Source organism: Rhopilema esculentum, unplaced genomic scaffold (assembly GCF_057945365.1).
Source record: "Rhopilema esculentum isolate cy_ngs unplaced genomic scaffold, ASM5794536v1 HiC_scaffold_37, whole genome shotgun sequence".
Taxonomy (NCBI): Eukaryota; Metazoa; Cnidaria; class Scyphozoa; order Rhizostomeae; family Rhizostomatidae; genus Rhopilema; species Rhopilema esculentum.
In genome coordinates this window covers 1997146-2022568 of record NW_028300848.1, presented here as the reverse complement: position 1 = coordinate 2022568, position 25423 = coordinate 1997146, and the positions used below count along the sequence as shown (strand labels likewise).

The following is a 25423-nucleotide window of genomic DNA, read 5'->3' as shown; positions in this document are numbered from 1 at the left end:
TTTTTACATCTTTTTATAATTAAATATATAATTTATCACACGTCTATCTATAGCCGTTAGCGAAGAGCGCACCTTACTGGCCGTTACTTTTTTCTGAGGTCCCCTCCCCCCTTCCCCCCTGTGGATTGGTCTTAAACTACTATATTTGACCCGGACTTCACGATAACATCACCACCAAGGAGGAGAGTGGTGATGGTCTGTGACGCAGGCTAGATAACCTTTAACACTAAGTTCTATGTATGACACTGAAAATTCTTAGGACAGCACGTCGCGAAAGACAATTTTATGCGCGGAAAATTAAGCCTTATAAATTGATAACACATTTAACTAGTTCCCAAGTGTGCTATCAGATCTTTTTCAGGGAAGGCTCAAGCCCCCCCACCCCAAGTCTGCAATGGACTTGTCTCTCTGTAGTTCTCCTTTACGGAGCGGGCTGGTGGAAAGAGGCACCCGCCGTTTCGTTGAGAGGCTCAATAACAGGAAAGAACTGATTTTATCGAAATAACATGCAGCAAAGAATTCAACAGAATATACTACTTAACAAAATGTGTTGTCAATTTATTAAAAATTAAGGATCATTGTGCAACGAATTCATTTCTGTTGATTTACAGGTCCTATGTCGGATTGAATAGAATCGAAGTTAGCTGCTTATCTCGTTTTCATTCGTCTCAGCATTACCAATGGTAACAGCTTCCTTCTTGCCAGGGGGTCTTGCTAATGAGTTTTTTGCTTGATTGTTGCTAAACATGAATTTTACACGAATAATGACCAAAAATTTGTATATCAAAAAGTTAAACATGAACGTTTAAATTTAACACAGCTATCCTTAGTTTTTTATTAGACAGGTTTTCGAATACATTTGTACTTTGTAGATTTCAGTGTGGACTCACTTTTGCTACGAACCTACCTGTATTTTTGTAACGTTCAGCGCTAAATAGAGTTGCCCATTACCTTCAGCTCCGAAATGATTGATTCCCTTGCCACAATACACCGATGAATTTTCTTTTTAAGTTTTTAAGTATTGAAGTTAATTGACCAATGCTGTTTTGGCTTACCTCTTGAGATGCTCATTCAAGATTTACAGAACTTAAGAAAAATTTAGTATTATAATAGATGCATCATTGTCAGCTTTATTTCAAATTTGAACTTAAATATGGATGCCACAGATTACTTGAGTTTACGATTGCAATGTTGCCTAACACTTGTTACAACAAAACTTTCCTGTTCGAATCCATAAAAATGGTATTCTCGGTACCCCCCGGAATTTCACGCGTCCCGCGACTTTCCGCCGGTCTAAGTTCAAGATGTCAGCGAAAACGTTAGGAGTTTTCTTAACAAGATATTTACTGTTTTTTGGCTTCTCGTTACTTTTCATTAAAAGATCCGAAAGTCTTATTGTCGAGGGGACAATTTCTACGAAAGAGGTAATATATTTTACGTTTGTTTATCGTTGTTATGACAAAGCAAAGTAGGATTAGGCCATTTTCAAAGAACGTTGATGTTGCACTGCTTCATAATTGAGCCGGTCAGTCATAATGAAGAGGAACTCGTTAATGCTAAAACCTCAGTAAGCTTGTGGAAATCTAAGCTTGCCATCAAATTTTTATTTTTATAAGTTTAGGATTTCACTAAATTCTTTCGAATATGATCAAAATGAAATTGAATCCAGTACTTATTATAAAACGAATCTGCTAAGTTCTCATCGTCATTACGTCATGGAAGCTTTTCAGATCTCCAAACGACTTGGAAGCCTAAAACCAATACTATTTTAAGTTTTAGACACCAGGCATGTGAGGAGCAAAAAATCAGGCACTTGACGAACTGACTTTTTTAAACGACGTACGGGATAAGGAAGTACGATTTTTTCTGCGACTTCTATGATATTTTTCCAAGTTATCAACGAGGAGTATTCAGAAAAAGAATCGAAAAAAAAATAAAAACATGCAGCGCAATTGCTGGGTGTTCCAAGTACTTTTAGCAATGATTGTTGGTCCTATTACAGTTTACAGTTTGTAAAATACAGCCTATATACAGCTAAATATCAGATGCTATCATTCAAAGGCTGTTTGCAGTTCAGTTTACAGAATTTCAAAAGCAATTATGTTTCCAATTATTATAACAAATCATCAATAATAATAATCATCATCATCACCGTATTGTTCGTTTAATGTCCGTTTTACATGCTAGCATGTGTTGGGCAGGGTTTAGTTGTGTTGTAAATGACTTCCAAAATTACCCCAGGTTGGAAAACATGTATGATTTTGCAGACACGTCATTGCGACCAACAGCAAATTATCAGCTGTGACCTTCAAGCTGAACCATTTGAGCTGCAAGCAACGACTCCCATATATACATTATGTAATAACTTTAGTATAATATAATATATGAATTCTTCGATATTTTGGGTCAGTGGAGGTGCTATTTGCAAGCACAAGAAGTCTAATGTTGCTACGTGCATATGCAAGTTTTCCAGCTTGGAAATCGTCTTCGGCCCGGGCTTTTCTGATCCTTCTTTGACTCAAATCATTTCTCATCACTTCAGCCCATGTCTTCTTTGGCCTACCTCTACCAATTGGTCCAATAACAAATTAAGTTTGTTGAATGCAGTTTCAGGCAGCAGAAACATTTTTTGGTGCTTGAACAACTGAGCTTATAGAACATTCTAGTGCATGTGGAGGCACTTGATCAAACTTGGGCACCACTTCTTGCAAGGCAAGACATTTTTGACATAGCAGCTTTTTCAGTGACAGTTAATACCTAAGCTAAGTATAGTTTTTTGAAAAGAAAGCAATCATTTATATTTTAATTGCATGTTTTTAAATAATATGCCAGTTTGCAGAGCATGTTGAATTTAGCAGAGCAGAGCATGCCAAGAGCTAGACTGTTAGAAAAGCTAGAATAAGAGGTTTCTTTTACCTGCTCTTGACAAACCTGCTATCATGTCTTTGCTCACTTGTCACAGTTAGCAAACAAACAGCAAGCTACAAAATTAGCTAAAAATAGGACTGATTGATGAGTTGAGTAATAGAAAGACTTTGTCAACAGCATGTGCTGTTTATTCTATGGCTATATGTATCTGGTTTAATGTGAATTTGTAATTACCTAACTCAAATTACTGCTTTTTGCTTTTAATTTGAAGTATCACACTTAAGTCTGCAGCATGTGACAAATGGATGTACAAAATATTTGAAACCCATCTTATGAATGATGTAAGAAAAAATTCTGAGAAAAATTATTTGAGTTATCAAAGTTGATGCCTTTCCATTAGTGGTTTAATGAAAAGTGCCACCCAGGAAAGTTTTTACAGATACTTGCACTTCTAGGCATCCTTAAATTAAATAGCATTACTTGATGTGAAGCAATAACATTCTTGAAAGTTTTAACACTTTTTCAAGTGATAAACTGACACCTTTTTTTGCAATAAATTTCAGAAACATGCTTTTAATTTTAAATCTTGTTCAACCACAGACTAGTTAAAATAAAATGATAATCCTATGCAGATTTTTTTTGTTCATATATCTGAGAGTATAAATTGTGACAATACCCTGAGTAGGTGTTTTGGTGTCTTGTCCTTAGGTTTTTAATCATAAACAGTCAATTAAAACATAAAAGAAATGAGATGTTTATTTTTGTTAATTTATTTGATTGGAAACAAATGTAGAATAAAACACAATATAAACATATGGCTCAATATCAACACCACATAACAAAAAACAGCACTGTTTGCAAAGGTTCATTGAAAGAACCACCAATCAAAACTAAATCTATTTACAAAAGTTTTTCCAAAATAACTGTGAAGAGCATCTTTTATTCAAAATTTAAATTTTTTGTCAGAATGTACAGAATTAATAAAATTAATTACTAAACAATAAACTCACAGGTTAGCCAGCACACTTGCAAATTTGAATGTGGAAAGGAAAAACATTTCATATGGTTTCAAAGAAATTTAAATCTATTTAGAACCTTTTCTACAAAACTGCAATGGTGGACATCTTTCATTCAAAGTATCAATATTTTTTTAGAATTAACAGAATTAGTAGAATTTATGACTAACCAACAGGGCTGCCATCACTGGAGTATGTGGGGTTTGGGGTGTGCACCCCCTTGAAGAAAATGTCAGTGTAAAACAGGATGTTTTTACCACCTTGGGGTGTTTTTATCAGATTTTCAGATTTGTTGACAAATGAAGGATGGTTTACCAACTTTCTCAACAAATTAGATTGGTGCCCCCCCCCCCCAATGAGCACAATAGCTAGTGACGACCCTGCTAACCAATTAACTCATCTGCTAAACAACAGGCATATGTAAATATCAATATGGAAAATGCAAAAATTTGATATTAATCAAAACAAACACATTAAAAAATACATTTCAAGCAGAAATGAAGGTAAGAAATGATGGTAATATCTGGATGGAAAATGAAGGTTTATGCATTAAGTTATGATGTAAAGAGTAGCAGACATAAAAAGTGGAAAGTAATCTATAGTCAGAGCAATTTTCTTGTATCTTTCCTGGTATCTGTGAGCAGCCACCAAAACAACCTGTTGATGTGTGACATTTTACTTATCAGGACTCATTAAAAAATATTTTGTGTCTGCGAGCACAAAGCTGAGTAAAAATGTGCCTGCAAGTGAAATGGGTTGCAATTTATAGTGAAATGCTGATAAATTGAGTGCCTCTTCTGTTTACAACATCTTCCTTCAAGATTTGTATTTTTAAGGATTTTGCTTTCACTCCATTGGCAAAGGTTGCAAGAATTTCGACATTACACTGGGTTTTTCTCATTTCAAATATATTATTATTTGCAACGAAAGATTCTATTCCCAGTAACTTCCGTTGAAAATTTTATTGTCAACATAGTAACTTGATACTCTGTTTTTTAGCTTTGAGTTTATCATGCTTGGAAGTTTTGACTGTTTTGATTTGAAAATGTTTTCATTCTAAAAATTAAAGAAGTATAGGCTTATTTGTGTTGTCATTAATTGTCGAAATTTTTGTTTTTGATGATTTCTTCGGAGGTGTACCTTGTAATTTTGCTCCAATAGGTCAGACATCGATAGCTACCAGATTCAAAATGCTTGATGGCCTTAACTTAAACAAGCATGTTTTCTTCAGCCTACTATTTGGCAAGTCATACCATAATTTTCAGGGAAACAAGCGATAGAATTATTGCTAGTGATCTCTCTCATCAGGAGAAAATAGAGGGAAAGAGCCAAACAGCCAACTTGATATTGAAAATCAAACTGATAATCAAAAGATTTTCATTCATGGGTTAAACTTGCAACTATTACCTTTTAACTCTATTTGACTGTTCAATTTCAATACCAAGGGAGATGTTTAGAGAAAGCCTGACTGCAATACAATAAAAGTAGAAAAAAATTGATTCAGAAATGTGCCTGTAGAAATTCCTGAGAATGGGCTTTTGTGTCTGTGAGCATCGCTTTCGCACTGGGGCAGATTAATGAAGCCTGTTACTTATTTACAATTGCTAATATTTGTATGAATCGGTATTGAGGCTTGTCTTACCAATTAAAATTGTGATATTTTATTGTTATGCAGTATGTAGTAACCAGTGTTCTATTGCATTTCTTTATATTGTTTTGCTATGAAATGTTATTTAAGCACATGTTTTATTTCTGACTTTTAGCAATGGGTATTTGTCGCAAGGTTCTGTTACAAGCATTTTTCAGATGATAATCATGGTGCAGTTGATTTTTATTTTGAATACCCAATGGTAAGTTTAACATCATGTGTATATCATTATATGCCATACAAACAAAAGCAGCTATTCTATAACAGAAGGGTTGTTGTTCTTATTACTGATGAAGACTTTGGTGGAAACGTTTAAGCGATAGTGTTTTTTCTGAATATGTACATTATTTTTATTACACTCGGTGCATGAGCTTTTGATAGTATATATTATTATTATATATATATATATATATATATATATATATATATATATATATATATATATATATATATATATATATATATATATATATATATATATATATATATATATATATATATATATATATATATATATATATATATATATATACAACACAACACACAACACAGCACAACACAGCAAAACAAAACACAATGACTGAATTAGTTAAAAGGATTACCATGCTAGCTAGTTGAAAATTTAAAAGTAAATCGATATGATGGTATTCAAAAAGACAAATAAGACATTGAATCTTAGGCAATGCTTGTTAGAAATGGCTATTGAACACTTAACGATGTAGTTCCAAATTTCTTCAATTTCTTGCAGCAATCATTTCTAATCATCAATCAGTCTTATTTTACATTATTTTACAGGGAAGTTGAAAGCATCTTTCCTAACTTCCTTGTTTCTTAGTCTTAATCTTTCCTTTTTAGAATGAAATATAGTGAAGTTTTTATAATGTATCTCTCTCTTGCTAACTTTTCATGTAGAGAACTAGCACAGAAGTTCTTCTATCATTGAATATCTTCCTTTATATGAGTGTATCAAGTTTGCTGACATATATCATGTCATTTTTAAGTTTAAATAAAACTTTTTCTTTTATAGACATTATGCTGTTCCAATCCACAATTAGCTATTCTTTATTATGACACTCAGTGGAAAGATGTTTACCCAAAGTCAGACATGGTAAGGTTTTACTCGAATTCTTTCCACACTTGTTCACTTAAATGTTTTATTGTGATATTATTTATGCATTTGTTATATCTTAAATCTTTGCTTTGCATTCTTCCCTAGCCATGCCAATCAAAGGTCGACAGAACAGTACCAGGGAACAACCAAATCTTGAGACTAGAACCCTATGGGCAGTGTGATTCAGTCATAAGAGAAGGGAATCAGTATGTAGTTTGCAAAGGTAACAAAGCTTGATTATCTCTTCCTCAACTTGAAAACAATCTCTTGTAGTATGTTGGCCTGGTTTTGTAGTTTTCTTCAAAATAAAAGTGTGTTGTGATAAGCAACTATTCTCTTGTAATTTTTTCCATACTTTGTTTAAAAGGTGAACCTTTTTGTTGTTGCTTTCTATAAATGGAAATGCTGTTTCTATCTGTTGTAACTCAGAAAATCTTTTCTGTGGATTTTGTCTGCACTACATCGATGATGTAAAACATGATTGGTTTATATTTCAAAGGCAAGAAGCTGTTTGGTGTGTTTTGAACAGCATAGATTAATACTTTTCTCTCAACCAAATATGATGAAATTGACTTTAGGCAGAATTATGCTTTTGTTCAACATGGATTTTGGCAATTATAGCTTTTATTTTGATCTAAAGGTAATTGATATAAGAAAATAAGAATGATATACATTGCACTGAATAAAGTATCCTTTTTGGCACATATTGACACTATAATTTAGGCCAAGAATTTGGCTCTTTATAATACAATATGGCATTTGAATAAAGCATTGGAACCTGATATAGCATTTTAGCTAACACTTCAAAAGTTTTATTAAAGATGTTCAGAGGTGTCTACAGAAAATTTCTCATCATTGAATTTGTTCATTGTAACCTAATGTAGCATATTTCAATGTCTTTCAAGGAACTGCATTTTTATATATTTATATAAAGTATGAAGTAGCTTTGCAGTAACAGTTAAGAGCAATTCTGTACAATGATGCTGCACTTCTGATATATAAGGCATATAACTACAAGATCTGCCTTTATCTCTAGGCTCAAGGAAATTTATCTCATCAAGAGCTAGATGGTGGTATATTGTGTTGTCTCATTGCAACTCATCCGCAGTAAGTCACATAACAACTGCATATGCTGTTTGGTATTCAAGGGAGGGCATCTATATCCCTCTCCTTCACAACTTGCTTGTCTTTTCGTTACCGGGTTTATTCCACAGAGAAGGCAACTATCGTTTTATGCGCTAAAAAGGATTACAGCAATATTTCTCTTAGGAGTAAGGGAGCTATCAGGCCTGGACATAAGACTTTTAACAGTGGAGCAGTAAGAGCTCTCCTAGTTATTTCCTCATGATTGAGTTATTACTACGCGATGCTTGAGCCATCGTTTTATACTACTGCAAGCTGACTTTAAGCCACAACCAACTATTAAGGGATTTACATAACTTTTTTTCAAGATATTTGTTTTTGAGAATGTAATTTTAGCATAGACAAAACAAAAATTTGTATGTGTTCGTCTTGGAACATTTTGTGTGTTTCTTTTACGAGCTCTTTGCTGACCTGTTGGATAAAACGCTCTTTTCTATGCATAAAGGAATTGACTGTGTTTGGTTGCATTGAAAGCTCTAATCTCGTCAATTCGGTGATCTGATTAAGGTCGTTAGCCAGTCATGGCAAAGTTCTTTTTGTGGTTTTTCTATAGCAAGGAGAGTTGTGTGTGTTAAATATTTTATTTTTACCCAGAATTTTAGAGTAGGTTGCTTGCACTGCGGCTTCAATTGTTTTTAATTCATTGTCTAGAATTATATTGCTAACAGCGATTTATACGTAAAAGAAGCGTGCTTTCTCGGGGCGTATTCTGTTCTGAACAAATTAATGTGCAAGTAACTTTGCGTTAGCCAATCAAATCACATAACGGCTCACTTTATGCCAGATTTTCACCAGCCGTTTAAACGGGGATGTATGCAACTGAGTGTATATGAACACATTTTCTGTAAGATAAAAGAAAAAGGTGTGGTCAACTTTTGAATAAATTCAATACCATGTTATTCATGGACTATAATTGATGAATTGGATTAAGGTTTACTGTTGGGAGATGGCTAAAGTGAAAAATCGTAGCTCTCTCAACGTTCCCCATCCTTGACGATGATATCACTAAACAAAATTATACTCAGCCAGTAATAAGCTTCTTCCCTTAGCACTGAGTAGCCTAATTAGTAGAATGATGAGCTGAATCTTCCTACCTTGATATCTCGATTGCATAATCCACACATTTCAACTCATTTAGCTTATGTATTGGGTGTAAAATGTAAGTACTGGAAAGAAGTTTATCAAAATTTACAATTGAATACCTTTTCGGTTTATTAGATCGAGTGTTTTGTATCTACAAAAGTTTCGCAATATCACCAATTTTTTGCGGTAGGGTGTGCAAATGAAGTACAGGATGGAACTAACAAATGGAAATACATTTTGGACCAAGCATTTCTCGGCAGATGAGCAAGGTATGCCGAACTTACGTCAATTTCAATACTTCTTTATTAGAGTTCGTCAGATTTCATATTTTAAGAATGTGCTAAGTAAGTTTATCTAGAACATTGATGTGTTCCGGAGGCGCCCAATTTACTACTGAAGAAGAACAGCAGCTGCTTAACAGTAACCAGTTACATACAGTAGGGCTAAATATGGAAGCTTTATTTGTACCTTGCATCTCTTCTTTGTGCTTGCAAATCTTTTTAAACTTGTAAAAAACCCAGGACTATCTTGGTCAGTTTATGTCATTATACCGATGCCTTGAATGCATCTTCACTGATGAAGTACATTCTGTCTTTTATCTAAACCTCTTTTAAGATGGGTTAATCTCAACCATAGAGTTTTACAATGTCTAATCAGTTTTGCGTAACCGAAAAAGGTTGAACCTTGTTCCAGGATGGTAGATGCACACCAAAAATTGATACATTGACAATTTTGAAAAAAAATTTGCTTAAAAAACAAGCACCGTTGTATCCTTCCTCAAAGATCTTTCTTTCACAAAGAACTGCAAGGGTTTTGTAAAATTTTGCATGCTTGTTCATATTTCCACAAAGCTTTAATTACTGCTTTTCCTTCTTTCCAGTTATTCTAGAGCCAAACATCGCCTTCTTTTTGATGACCTTCTGCATGTTCCTTTGTAGTGTCATCTTAGCAAGTATGTATGGATTAATCTTTGGAGTTTTATTTTTGAATGAACCAATTTCTTTCATGTATGATCAGGATATCTCATTTGTTTTTAAACATTTTGGCAAAGTGTATAGTAAGGTCAGTGCAACTTAATAACTGGCGTGCTTGCAGACAAATTTAAAATTAATAGAAATTTGACCTTCAATGTCACTTTTGTCTTTAAAGACAGCTTTCTATAACTTCATTCGCTTTGCCACTGCGCACCATGTGAAACACGGAATTAGAATGAATGAACTTGTTCTGCAATTATTTAAAAAACAGTTATACTTGCATTTGACACAGTGCTTAGATACTCTGCACATATGTGCGTAGATGAAGCTTCGGTTTAAATGCTTTTTTTAATGATATGGAACCGTAATCTTGTGTCTATCGATCTTGCAGTACAGAACCTTAATCTGTCGAGGCGAATTCTTACAATACATGAACTATATAAATTTATGCATCTAATTTTTCTGTCTTTGATTTGTCAAATAAATTCAACAGTGTGAGGCGGGCTTGAAATGTTTTGTGACTGCAACTTTCTTGCTAATATTAAGTAGGATATTTGAGTAATACATATTTAAACTTATTGTCTTATAGAGCAATGACATATTAAAAAATATGTTTTATATAGCAATGACAGCAAATACTGCCATTAATTTTTATGGTCTACACATATCTAAGTTCAAAAACTGACTGATATCGCTTGTTGTAAATGTAGAACTGGCAGTCCAACAGGGCTTGTAGTTATCCCTCTTTCAATTGCACACGTACACTCAGCTTGTTTAGTGAAAATTCTATTGTACAAACGAAGCACCGTCATTAGTCCAACCATTGGCGTTTGTAGTATTGGTTTTGTTAGATATTAGTATTTGGAAATCGTATTAACAAAACAAAGCACACCATGGCTAGCATGCATATATAAAACATCAACTCTCATTCGAGATTTATAAGTTATGTATTTAAATAGCAGATATATTAACGTTGATGTGTGGAGGAAGGGAGGCTCAAAGTTTCAAGTCCACCCATCTAGGGTTGCAGAGTTAGGGTAGTTTTTATATCGCTATAGTTAATTTAATTGGAGGACAAGTTTTTAAAGTTTTCACCTATAAAAGGCAGGTTTGATTTTGTGCCACAATGATGAGCATTGTGACTAGTTCTTCTGTGGTTAGCAGTACATGGTTAAGCTAGAATGTAAGGAGGTTTTCATTCATGTGCTGATCTATGTACTGGAATTTATTATACCATGTGTTATTAAAAAAGTCTGCTCATCATATGTATTCAGAAAATTGAAATTTACCAGTGTTCTTGGAAAGAAACTTGAAAATATTAGCTGCATCTTAAGTCGATTTTGTACTCCGTTAATTCGAATCCTGTAAAACACCAATCAACATTACAAAAATTAAACCCCATTTTTTCAATATTGGGTTTGTCGTTGAGTCAGTTGAATTGACTACAATTATTTATCAGAGCTAAGTTAAGGACGGTAAGGTCAAGTGGTTCGTCTTAGAAAAGCGAAACTTTTCTAAAGTGTCATCTTTGTTATCAATTGTATTTGACATCTGCTTCACTTCAGCTGTGAGTATGTGATGAAGCATTATATTTGATATAATTGGTATTGCTGGTACCTGTGCATTGATATAACCATCTCTTTGTAACCATGACATGCAAGTGGTTGTTTTATTGCTCAACATGAGATTGCATTGAGAAATTTGAACTACAATGCTGGCCAAAAATCTTGGTGCACTAACATCAGTTTCCAAGGACAATTTCAGCCATTCCCCTTCCTCCCTTTGAACAATGTTGGTTTACTACAAATGACGTAGGGAATTAAGGAAGTACACTTTTTTTCTGTGACTTCTATGATACTTTTCTAAATTATCGAAATTGTTTAAAGTGGAAGGGAGTGCGGAAATAGGTGTATTCGGGAAAAGAATTAAAAAATATAAAAACACAACGCAAATTGTTGGGTGTTCCAAGTACTTTTGGCAATGATTGTAGTGTGTTGAATATAAAGCATGCCTAAGGGATACCTTGCCTTCTGGTTGTACGATTTCTAGCTGCTCGTTTTTTCATCTATTCGGGGATAGAAACAGTTTTAACTGATACTGTTGATAGTCATTCTCTTCGATAATATCCTTATAAACTGCAAGCTTAACATCAATTTTGAAAAGTTCAATGTCTATTTTTCACAAAGCCTCCGTAACTACCACTAAGTGACGTCTTGGCAAAGGTTTAATTTTTTCCAACAGTAAAATGCGCCGTGTCCATCTGAACTTTAGATCTTTTAAGTCTTCGGTAAAAATTGTGAAAACCCGACTCTCAGCAATCAGTTTTAGGTTAAGCAGAATAAAGCTGATTAACCAACGAACATTGTAATAAAATATTGATAAAGACTTAAGTGTTAAACATCTGCTGCCGAAGACCCTGTTTTTTGCGCCTATCAGTAATTGAAAGTATTTATTGATCTAATTGACCGATAAAAGTTAATCAAGTTTAATCATTCTCCTTTCCAAAGTATGATATAATTAGACAATATTTTTCAGTATCTGTTTTTAGATGTGTTGAATATCGTGTTGAAATAGTCCTTCAAAATTTGTTCCAGCTATGAGTCAGCGATGAAAGTCTGCACTTTTAATTGCTAATGTCCTTTCTGTTTTTAAGGTGTCCTCAAAACGAGACAGCTGTTTCATTATACATACAAAATGTTCATGGTGTCTCTTTTTCTCGAGTGTAAGTGTAGCTTTGTCAGTTTTACCTAGCTTCTAACACTTTATGGAACCTTCTCTAAACGTGTAAATTTTTCTGCATTTTTGCATGGCATCGTTTCAGCGAGTAAGAATTTGCCCCCCTTTGTGTTAGGAGAAAAGTATTTTAGTGAGGTTACTGTAAAAACAGTGGGATAATGTCAGCCTTTGTTTGCGAGAGTTCATATTAGGTCAATTAATCTGGGGGAGAAGAGACAATTTTATTTTACATGCATCAAGCATAACTAGTTGCGTAACTTATAAACTGGTCACGTTTTTCGTGAAAATTTCTTTGTGACTATAAATATAGTTCCTTTGCATTCATCCGAACTTAGCAGTTTATGCCAACCAAACGTGATATTATGTAAACCAATATCCTTTTGAATATTTCACATTGTGGTTGCATAGGAAGTTTCTGTCTCTAACTACCTTTCCCTAACCTACCTTGATGCGATCTATCTTCCCTTCAAATTTGTTCAGAATGGGAACAATTTCTATTAAAAAAATGATAAGTTTTCAAATTATTTACACAGTGGTATCTTTGATGTTTGATCTAATTTACTACGTTGAGTATGGGAAAACTGGAATACCAAATAGAGCCTACAAAGTTATTGGTAAGTTGTCAGATTTCTTAATCCAATTCCGAAATTCTGCCCACACCAAACTAAAATCAAATCTTCATTTGTTTGCTCCTCAGTGAACACAATGTCCAATTATATTTATCAATTCTTAATAAAGCTTCTTTGTTTAAATTACTAAATTTTGAAATCAAATAGATGATTTTTCTTTAAAGCTATATCCTGGTTCCCCACCTGAAAAAGAATCCCTCAAAATCAGTGCCTAATGGATCTTCCATTATCTTGTCCATTATCTTTTCCATTTCCATTATATTTCTATACTGCAGGTTACTTTCTGCGCTTCTTTCTCTATCAAAAGCTGCCCACTATTAAACACCCCCTTTATTAAACGCCTCTCTCTTGCAAGCGCTACAACCAGTGCCTCCAAAACTACGGTCTAATAATTATATATTTTCCACTTGATTTGATTAACAGCATTAATATATTAGCATTATCATTGGCATTATCACAGTTGATATCGAACAATGAAGTCGTTTTCTATTTCCATTTAAGTATAAAGGTTGTTGCATAAAGTAAAAGGAAATGGCTTTGAAAAAAGCAAATATTTGAGTAAACTAAAGTAGAAAGGCTCTTGCGCAACCGGCATGCTTTGCGGTAGCTGTTTTCTTACGCGAGGAGAAATTGATTGTATTTGGTATTTTCATTCAGTACGATATTAGGCCAGCTTTGAAAATATCTTTGCAAAGCATGTCGGTTATGCAAGATCCTGTAAAGCTTTAAAGACTTTCAAAATTTTATGTTGAAAATGGTGTTGCCTGTAGATTCTACACATAATGCTTATCCAAACCCTTTTTATTGCGTTTCATTATAATTACCATTTTGACCATAAACAGGGATTTGGACAGTCGTATTGCCATTGGGGATCCTTTGGTGTTAAGATCTTTTTATCGTATCATTTTGTGGACATAAAGGAAGATTTATATTTTCTGGCCAGCTGTAGAAGATGTTTATTCTTGGCTTATTTATTTAGAGCAAGGCTGCCACTCAGTTGGTGATATGGCTCTTCTGCTGTTCTTGATACTCTTAGCCAAAGGATGGACTGTGACAAGGCGAGTCATTTTTACAGTATTATAGCAGATCATTTATATTTTCACCATCATAATTTAAATAGATGTCTAGGGATTAGCTTTGATCACTGATAACAGCAGATGGCCTTTTCATAATCACTTCGTCTTTCTCCTTGCACTGATGAGCGGAAAAAATATATTCCAAATGATTTTCCTTGAAAACAGCAAATTTTGCAGTGAGAGCCTGTCTGCAGGATTAAATACAGCGTCTAAAAGACCCTTATACTTGTTGCTTTACAAAAATTCACAATAAAGCTCTCTTTAGTTCCTCCTACAATGATGTATTTCTATAATTATGCGTTTTAGTATATGAAAACATGCGAGTTCCATGTGATGTGTCTTGTCACTGACTGTGAATGTAATAGTTATAGTGGAGATAAACTACTTCTTACTCCGAGAAGCGACGGGCGATGAAATCCTTCAATATTTTATGTATATATATATAAAACTTGATTCATACTTCCTCGTTTAATTCAAAGTCTTGTTAGTGACGAATAAACAAAATTTCGTTCAACTTTAAACAGTATGTGTATGATCGGTTGTTATTGTACAGGCTGAATTGATTTTATATTTTGTTTCAAAATATTCTTCAAGTTTGAGTGTATTGTTTATAATGGAAGGAGACTGTTTGAAATCAATTATATTATTCTTTATATGTTGATAGAGCCATAACTTTTCTGAAAGCTAAGCAGGGGCGTCGTGGCCGGGGGGGGGGGGGGCAGACGGGCCGTGGCCCCCTCTGCTCTCAAAATTTGATGGATTTTCAGAAAAATCATTTTTTTGTCGGAAAATTCTCAAACTTGAGCTGTGGGTAATTCTCAAGCTCTTGGCAACATAAATTACTTGGACTAAAGTACTTACCGTAAATTCGAGAGGCATTTCACTTTTGTAAAGAAAATACTAGATTTCCACAAAACAAAATGATTTCTCAGGATTTACCGATTCCCACCATAGAGTGATTTGCTGTTCTGATTTTGTCAGTTAAAATCTGAAACTTCAAGGGCGAAATTAGGTTATGGATATTGGTCAAAATTGGTATAAATTATATCTTTATTTGATATTGAAGACCGGTACAGTAACAGTTTTGTGCCTATCACCAAATGTTTGAAAATTGTGTCCCAGATTTTAAAATTTATGCAATTATGTTTCGTAAGGTAAAAAAAGGTAGAAGTCGATCAAAGCCATCAATTTCCCTTTAGTGGATATTCAATTTAGGAATAAGATTTTATCATTAAAATTTGCTGACAGCATTTTTTTTATTTTGTAGAGGAAGAATAAGCTCGTCTGGACAAGTGAAACTCGGCGTGTTTTTCACGCTCTATTCGATTACTTATGCTGCTTTGTATATTTATGAAGCCAAGGTGAGTTGATATCGTTCAAATATAGCAAGTAAAGTCTGCGAGAAAGGTCGCAAGAACATTGCGTAAGTCACTTGTGCTGTTTTAAGAAGAATATCTATCCAACCCAATAAAAGGGTAATGATTTTGGAAATATACGGTTGTATATCCTGATTGTTTGAAAAAGGGAATGATCGATTTTAATTTAATTGAAAATTGGCGTTTGCGAATATATTATTCTAAAGCAACGAATTACATCATTTGTCAAACCTTCTTCTCTTTCTTACCTGTTTTCCCAGCGATTTTGTAAGTGTTTCGAATCTTTTTGTATTTTTGCACTCAAGATATTCTGAAGTTGCTTACAGCATGAATAGTTTGATGCCATGTGACCATTGGATTCTTTCTTTTATTCTTGGAGTATGTAATGCCTTATATATTGTGAATTGAGCAACTTCGGTGCAAAAACAGTATAATAGTTAAGGATTTTCCACCCTATGACATTATTGGCTGACATGGTGTAGAATTTATGATATTCTCTCCAAGTAGTTGCAGCATTTTCCAAACAGTGGATTAATTAATAAAATAATCATTTTGCAGGCGTTTGACCCCGGTGAAGTGCTGTATCTTTACGAAAGCCCAGCTGGTGTTGGTCTATGTGTCATGCGCCTTATCGTATGTGTTTATAGAAAATAGTTTTTCTTTTCAATCCGCGTTGATAGCCAAATGTTTCTTCGGGTTTTAACAAAACATTCTGTTGATGGGAACAAGTGAATTTTTCATCGTATTATAAACTTCTCTTGAGGCATACTTGATTTGCCATTGATATGTAGTTTGTACATAATTTCAGTACACTGTCGTTTCACTCAATGTTTCTATTGTTCTCTCTATCCAAGTGCCAGATTGTTCTTTTTCACTTGCTTTCAAAATGGTTGTCACTCTTTTCCACAATCTGTTACAACGTTTTATAATTATCGCAAAATTTGCTGTCCTTTTCAATCTGAAGATGTCCTATTCTGCGTTTTAGGCATGGATTTGGTTCTGCTACGGAACTTTCTTCACGTTGAAGCATTACCCTAATAAAAGCGCATTTTACTACCCTTTCTGGTTCTTTTATACTTTTTGGTAAGTCATTTGGTTTTCAATATCCTTGCTGCTGTATAAGCTGGACATAGCTAAGAATTATCAGTTGTCAACACTAAAGCTGGACTTAACTAAGAAACGACAATTACCAGTAATAAATCAATCATTTATTCGTTTTAGTCAAAGTGTGATTATTAGGGCGTTTATTCTCTTGTATAAATTTTTTGCTTTTTAATGTCAACCCGATTTTTAGGTCGCTTTCCAAAAATGTTATAAGTCTCACTATTATTCTCACTACTATTATTTCATCTGCATTTTATTAAACTCTAACTGCTCTGTTTTTCATACAACAGAACACCCTTCAGGGTAACCTATGTCTTTCTTTTTTATTTCAGGTTTCTAAGTGGCCCAGTATTTGTCCTCATTGCTACCTATGTACTTGACCCGTGGGTTAGGTGAGTAATGTTGCAGAATTTTTATTCAAACTTTACATTAAAGACAGAATCAACCCAATGTGACCAGGTCATGAAGGCAGAGATGATATGGAACACTTTCGCAGGTTTGAAACGCTTTTAGAGAACATAGGAAAAGTCTTCTCGTTGGTATAAATGATGTAGTTGAAGCTTGCGGATAATCTGAGGCTCAAGACTACAATCTTTTGCAACAATTCTTTATAGAAGTGGAAATTTGTCCCCGAAAGCCAACAAATTAATCTTAATTGCAATAGGAAATTATATTTTCAAATTTTTTCCATTTCATTTTAAATTCTTTGTTCATGGAAATCCAGTCAATCTAAGCAGATTTCTTTTGAATGGGTCGTGACAAAAACTTACAGATAAATAAAGTACATACCGTAAATCCTCGAATGGTTGCTTTTGGAGTTTTATTGAACTACAACAAAATTCATACTTTTGGCAATAATTAAAACATGTTCATAAATAAATTCCTAATGTCTTCTTGATTATGTCAAGCGAGTTCCAGAAGATTTTGTTTTTCTAGCAGTCGTGTCACCAAATATCTAGGCATGTTTCAGATAATTCAATAAGCTATTTAATAAGCCCCCCTCGTATTAGCCCCTCTCAAATAACCCCCCAATCCAAAAATGTCAAAAATAATTAAGCCCCCAGGGGGCTAATTCGGGGATTTAGGGTGACTCGCAAATTGATCAAATTCTTAAAACTACTTACAATTAATGCGCAAACTAAAGTAAAAAGGTGAAAGAAAGTAAAGGCAAACAAGTTTTTATAATTTTTTAGTTAAAAACTCATTTTTCGCTTAAATTGAAGGGAAGGCACTCGTTTCAGTGCAGGTTTCGAATGATTCCGCATGTGAGCACCGCGATACAAAAAAGCTTACTGACCATTTCTTGTCTTCATAAATTCAGTATATATTTTTAGTATTTGAATTTCATAATTTAATATTGTCCCTTGAATGATTTTTCGTAAATAAATTGAAAAGGTAACCAGGTGTGTTGATGGATTAATATACCATTTTTAGATTTCAACAGTATAGTAATACTTTAAACTAATTCCTTTTTGTTGATTTATCACATTTTTCCTTCTTTTTATAAATACTTTAGGCCCCTTCATGTGAGCTCAGTAACCACCAACTCCCCCTTTTTCTCTTGTATTTCAACCCAATAAAGTTTTGTCAAACAGCTGTACATGCAGTGGCCAATCAGCGGAGCCCTCAATATTGAGGTTGCTGATTAACCTGTAAATGTAAATGAAGAGTGAGTAATGGCGATTTGGGGGAAATGTTAGGCTCTCTGATAAAGAGCGAAAGGATAGAAAGTTTTGGTGTCGAAAATTTCTTTTAAGGTAATTGCTAGGTGAGTCGAGTCACCAATTATGCCCTTACCTCGTTTCCAAGCCAAGCAGTCTGTTTTTAACCGAAATAGTTTCATTGATAAAGGGGTCATGATCCACACAATGCTGAACTCCGGTAAAGAGGGTTCAAACCCCCATTTACGGTTTCTATCTTAATTACCCTTGTTGGTACTTTTGTCAGCAACTTGCCCTTCAGTCATATTTACCAATCCGTGAGGAACCTTCTTTATCCATATTTTAAGTGACGTCATTTGAGATTTTATTATGTCTTTCTACCAACAGAGCAAAAGTAATCAACGGTATCAACAGGGCTGTTGCGTTCTGTGCCTATTTTTTCTTTTTGGTAAGTGTTATTGTTGTCTACACTACCTCGTGAAGGACCATAAGCCTCTCTGTTCTTTAATAGTCCTACTTTCTTTTAGCCCCCAAAGAAATGTTCGTGGACATTTTTGCTTGTTTCACCTGGATAATGATGTCCTGATAATTTCTAATGGCATTTTCTCAAAGATCACAAATTTCAATCTATTCAAATTTACAAAACATAGTTAATTACAGTAGGATGTTCTTGTGATGACCTTAATACTGCGTAAAGAATCTTAAAGAAAATATTAAATGCTATTTGCTTTCCTTGCAGATACTGACTAGGCCCTCTGCTGCAAATACGAATTTTCCATATCATGTGCGGACCTCCCAGGTAAGTGCTACATGATATTATCTGCCTCTAATTTAACCTTGATTTGCTTCTTGCAATTTATGGACGATATGTCTGCTCCGTAATGATATCCATTCGCAATTCTTTCTAATTCGATGTCGAAAAAAGGTTTGACCGCTCAACAAATACCTCTACATATTTATTTTTATCTCCCGAATGATATTTCGACTGAAGATCGCAATTACTGAAAAGTTTTCCATGTTATACGAAAACACATTTGAGATTATTCCTTATTGCTCACACTCATCTGGTATGGGTTGTTTTCCGTCAATCGTTTGTTGATTCGCAACTTTGATATTGTTTAATGTTTTAACTATTTTCGAGAGTACCAAGAATATTCCCCATTGATGGCTTATGTTGCCAGAATAGCTATTCATGCGATTACTGGCCTGTCTGCTAACATTTTGCGGCCCCGTTTCTTAGCATTTTACAACACGAGAGCAGTCTGTCGTAGATTCAACAACCAAAATTCCTATAAATCAATGTTCAGATTGGCGTTATCCACCCGCAACATTGCAAAGCAACTGTTTTTGTTTTACGTTTTTAACTTGTAATTCCTTTGGCTAACCAGCACTAAAAAGAATATCTGGCAGCTCTATTTCAAAAACACTCATTTTTAACCATTTTGAATTTCGATTCAAGTATCTCCGAAAATCTCTTGCAGAACTGGAGCGATTTTCTACAGCATTTTTAAATAATTGTTGGTTTTCACTTATTTTTAACAGATTGGCGTTATAAACAGTGACAGTGCGGAAAATTTTGCAAAGCATCAGTATGCTCCATCTGCTGAAGGCTCTCTCGATTCTAACGGGCGACCGTTCTCTGATATTGCAGCCATGTTTAGCACCAAAAGCAACGAACAGGTGTGCTTTTTGTTACGTGTATGTTTGATATATTCTTTTGGGCCCCAGGAAGATAAATTCTCATTTCGATACCTCTTAGGTTATTTTTGTGGCTAGACGGACTTAATTCTATGAAGAAACTAACAGAGAAAATAAGTTTTAAGGCTGCTCTACAATACCTCAGATTGATTTCACAAACTCGAAGATCAAACGGAATATTTTCAAGATAAAACAAAGCTATAAAATTATTGAACAAAATAATTTCCAAAAAAAGTGAAATCGAATGATTTTTTGGAGACATCTCTTTGAATGACAAACACAACAGTTGTGGGTCAGAAGAAAAAATTATTTCAAAGCATCAAATAGGACAGTTTTATTTGATGATTTTCAAGCTTTTATGTCAAGAAGATTTTAGTGAAAATGGTCGATTTTAGTGAAAGATTTTAGATTTTAGTGAAGTTTTCACACCAAAATATCTAGATCTGGATCAATCTTTCAAGATTCAAATTTCACCTGGGTGTGCTTTTTCAGATTAAATAAAATATGTATCTTATATGATATTTAAGGTTTAATACGATTAATGATTGTTAAAAAATAGTAGTAAGGTTTCAAATGAAAAAATGAAAGTATCAGAATAATTTTGCTGCACAGACGTGATATGTGTTATTTTAAGATCAATTGGTAATAGTGAATGTTTCTAAACTTGTTGTTGGCAGTTTTGCAAAAAACAAGTGAAAAAAAGCCACTTTTGATCGATGCATATTTTCCCATATGTGTCTGCTCCTCTTTGTAACACGACGGCACCTAACCAAGACAATCTTGCCGTACCTGCAGTTTAATACGATCTTTGCTATTATAGTAATGAGCAAATTCTGTTGATGATTAACCCATTTTATTGCTTTTAAGTAAATAGAAATTCTGTTGGGCTTATTCACAATAATTGGAATTCTCATTCAAAGTTTGTTTTTGCAAGGGGCTCTCTTTGTTCATTTTTTGATGTGTTGATAGTGCTATAAAGTTACCCCAAGGGCGAGATGTCCCGTTGATTAATGAATCAGTTGTCGCCATTGCTCTCGAGCTCTAGCAAAAAGGCACTTGCCCTTTCTTTTTGTGCTAATTTTAGTATCATTATGAATTCATTTTTGCTCGGAGCAGTTATCTTTATATAATTTGCCGTTTCTGTTCATTGTTTGTGTGATAAACAAGATGAACACAAACAAGATTCTTTGTGTGGAACTGCAAGTGAAACGCTGCAGTTTTTGTATTTACTTGCATAAAATGATGCTATTTTAGGTAACGTTTGGCCACATTCCTAATACAAACAACGGCAGTGCATCTCAAAATGGACAGACTTTGCTGAACGGGACAGCCAGTAGCACGACGTCGAGTACAAACAGCTCACCTTCAGATCATGCCATCCAACCAAATTTTAATCTATTCCAAGTGAGCTTTACTTTTATTTGAAAATTCTATTTTCCTAGCATGTCATGTTTGTAGGCTAGCAGCGAGGCTAGAAATTCACTAGACAAGGCGGTTGCAGTATGCTCCAGGGCTTCAAAATTGTTCTTTTTTGGAACATGTTAAATGATGGAGTATTTGTCTGCTGAATATAAGTATTGCATAAAATGCTTCATCAAACAACTGGCAGAGAGTTTTAATTAGGATTCTCAATCTGTTTTGCATTTGCAACTTTATGAAATTGAAAGTCTCAAAGCTGTTTTATCATCTACTGAAATAGCCTAGAAAGAGTACATTTTTTATCTTATTGGCAACTTAAGTGATCTTTTGGCAATTGGGCTTGGATTTGTGTGCATGTCATACTTGCAGTTCATCTATGATCAGAATACATGCTGTTTCTGTGAAGCATTGTCATAGATTTTGTCAGAGGGCTCCTAATTAAATCCTTTTTTTAAAATTGTATCCTGCCCGAGGTGGCCCTTAGCTTAATTACGATAAAACAATACCACATTGAATGCGCAATGAAAGAATTTAATTTAAAATGTAAGACTGCGTCTAATAGAAATTAGATAAACGTCTTATTAGGTTTTCAATTTTCAACATTTAAATTTAAAATAATAAGAATATTAATAGATCTAACAGTTTGTTAAGAAACGATGAACCCCGAAGTTTCATAGTTAGAATTTTTATGATGAATAAAATTCACGGACCTGAATATTAAAAGATATGCAAAAAGTTGTCTCTCAAGGCTTTTAGCAGAAAGTTTATTTAGTGGATGGCCTAGTAACATACCCTTTTTCCAAATATATTTTTCCCTAGTACAATGAAGAGTTTGAAGGCATGAGCTTCAAAAGAAAGCCGAAAACACTCTTCCACCTTGTTTCCTATTGGCTTATATTTACTCTCCTCTTACTAAATTCGCAGTCAACTGTTGGTTACGTTTTATCTTATCAAGATTCTAGCTCGGTTGGAGTGAACTTTCTTTTGGGTAAAGAGCTTCTAACTGTATTGTGTCTTCTAACTGTAGCAAACATGAGGCAGGTTTTGTTGCAAAAGTAGAGTAACTAATGTTTATCCTTCCTTCGACTGATACACGGGACATTGATGAATTTTGCTTTAAAAATCCTGCGCTCAAAATTTGCAGTCTTTTGCTTGATGTTGTACGTTCAACTGATCGTTGATTTTAGGAACGATATTGTATCGTTTTAGGCATCGCAACGACCTCCAGCCTACTAAAAGAGCAGTGGCTTTAGCTTCTGTAAACAAATATTTCCTATCGCCACTTTTTTATGGATATACACGATTCTTCTCTCCAACAAAAGAACAGAAGCAAGCTAAATTCGATTCCTCCACTGGTTGATAAATGAACAGCAGAGCTTCTGTGCAAACGCCGCATGGTACGAGTTCACTATGGTGTTGGTTTTGCCCGTATTTGCACGTTTAAGTCGTTAAAGATTTAAGAACATTTAGATACGTAGCAAAGAAACCTCTTTGACAATAAATTAGAAGATAATCTGTTTATTGCTTACATACGTGTAAATATTAGTTCCTCAGAAAACTACTTGGAATTGAATTGGTTTGAACAAACTTACGATTAAATTAATTTCAGGTTTACAGCGAGTAGAAGTGAATTGTTTAAGTAAGCTTCTATGGAAACCCAAAGCAGCACACCTTGTTATCTGTGAGTTTTGGGAAGCGCACGTTTGTAGTTACACATTTTTGGTTCCACTTTGCTACAAAGCCTTGTGTAGAGTTTTCTTAACTGTGTGAGTGGAACAAGCAGTCTAATTGGTTCACGTTTTTACAATTGGACTCTAGCTTGTTCTCATCGGATTTCCTAGCTTGGATTAATTTTTCAAAGCTGTTTTCATAACCCACGATGATAAAATTGTGTTATTAGAAAGGTTCACAATTGAGGGATGTAGCCTTATTTTCATTCACGAATCCTTTGTGACCTTTGTGATCAACTGTTTTGAATGTTTTCCTACATTTTTTCTGCTAGTTGCATGGATTTTCTCTAAATGTCGGTTCTAAAGGTCGTCTCCTTTTTAAATTAAGCATTTATGTATCACAACCATTTATGTGCAAGCACAAGTAGTAGACGACGCGTGGAAAATGCGAATCTTTTTATTGGAATTTCCATTTATTTGCACTGTGCACTGTGTAGTGATACGCTGCATTTTGTTATTAATTCCTAATGCACTCGGAATTGCTTGCATCGTTTGAATCATTTGGTCACACACGCACCTCACGCATGTACATAATGCTGAAAAAGCAGGGGAAAAGTTACTCTAGATGATAGCCTATGAATTGTGTTCTTGGGTTCTTTGAACCATTTTTACAGAGTTAAAAACCATTTGTGTTTACCTTTCCTAGCAAGGGGCACTTTTCCCAGAAAGGATCGCTTTTTCCAAAAGAGGCAGTTTCTCAAAAAGAGTGGTTGTCAATATTGGTAGAAGACATTTTAACCATCACCTTTGGAGAATATGTTAATATGCCCGACAGCTCATTCTTTGACCCCGCAGATTTTCGCTGGAAGGTCTTCATAAGCAATATCGCGATTCTTTCATTCTTAAATAATTTGCTTTTGATTAACGGTAGATCTTTTTTCCTGAGTGTAAATGTTTGTGAATTTAACAGTATCCCTTCAAGGCGTATTATAGTTAGCACGTTTGACCATATTCGAAATATATTTATAGTTGCTTCAGGATCTTTGACTGTAAATCTTTCCGTTTTATTGGCTGTATATAATATATGGTATGTAATACTTATACTTGGCCTTTGTTGCACAAACTGCATTGAGCAATTCGTTGAACGTAGTCGCTTTTTAGCTGCATCCACTACTTTTAGAGGGAACGTAATACATTTGAAACTATCTGATAAAATTTTTAGGCCTACCATAATGGGTGTATAGAATTACAATGCCTGCCAAAAGTCTTGGAACACTGACATCCCCCTCTCCCCCACGGAACAATGTTGGTTTACTATGAAATGGGTTGCGATTTTAGGAAACACTTTTTTGCAGTTTTTAATGATATTATCTACAGTGTTTTAGGGGGGGGGGTAATAGCTTTTTTTCGGAAAAGGAATGAAAGACATAAAATGCAACGCAACTTGCTGGGTGTTCCAATTGGGGGCCTGTCACACTGGGAATTTAGAAAATATCTTGTCTCTTAATGTTGGCGAAATGGGTCAGTTTTTCCTAGTTTTTCATTGATTACCTGAAAAGCCAAATAGGTCGCCCCAAATAAGATTTTAGGGTTTTAAGTTTTCTGTTAAGAAGAGATATTGACAAAAACAGTATATTAATTAAGATGATTGATAGGGTGCATGGATACAAATATGCAATAGCAAACATGAATAGATTTTTCCTCAAAAAGGTGCTTCTTTTATCTACGTTTTATTGTCCTTTGTTGGGTGATGTGCGTCTTGACAATGTACATACTGAAGTTACCTTAATTTGCACTTATGAATACAAAATAAAAACACATTAATTTATGTTTATTGTTAATCTTACGTTTGATATCTTTTTAATAACCTTGTATCCTTATTTCATTTCGGAAATTTCGTATGAAGAGTTTAGAGCAGACAGCGATATGTTTTATCTAATGCTTATGGACTCTACTAAAGTAACTACTCGTCAGCGTCTTTGCCCTCAATCTTATCAACAGAGAAATATCATCTGCACCAAAAGAACCCATTTTCACTAGGCTTTCCCAATTCGTCGAAACGTCACAAGCATATGTGTTGCCATCAATTGGCGTTTTTCTCGGCGAAGGGCGAATGGCAAACAATTCAACTAAACAGAAAAATTTAGTCTCCTGATAAGACAGTTTGTAAAAATATCACAAAACTGATTTTGTGTTGCATTTTGGTAAACT

The 25423-nt window shown here is 34.3% G+C and overlaps 1 protein-coding gene across 1 annotated transcript; it reads left to right on the top strand.

Moving 5' to 3' along the window:
• The first annotated feature begins 1263 nt into the window (after positions 1 to 1263).
• Positions 1264 to 25131, top strand: LOC135684705 (transmembrane protein 145). Its single transcript, XM_065200342.2, has 19 exons — positions 1264 to 1424; positions 5648 to 5734; positions 6560 to 6640; positions 6749 to 6866; positions 7680 to 7750; positions 9060 to 9138; positions 9750 to 9821; positions 12497 to 12565; positions 13113 to 13193; positions 14188 to 14266; positions 15552 to 15645; positions 16219 to 16293; positions 16646 to 16743; positions 17097 to 17156; positions 18813 to 18873; positions 19165 to 19224; positions 19968 to 20105; positions 21378 to 21527; positions 22752 to 25131. The coding sequence occupies exons 1-19, from the start codon at positions 1305 to 1307 to the stop codon at positions 22776 to 22778; spliced, it is 1620 nt and encodes a 539-aa protein (XP_065056414.1). The 5' UTR covers positions 1264 to 1304; the 3' UTR covers positions 22779 to 25131.
• Positions 25132 to 25423: the final 292 nt, after the last annotated feature.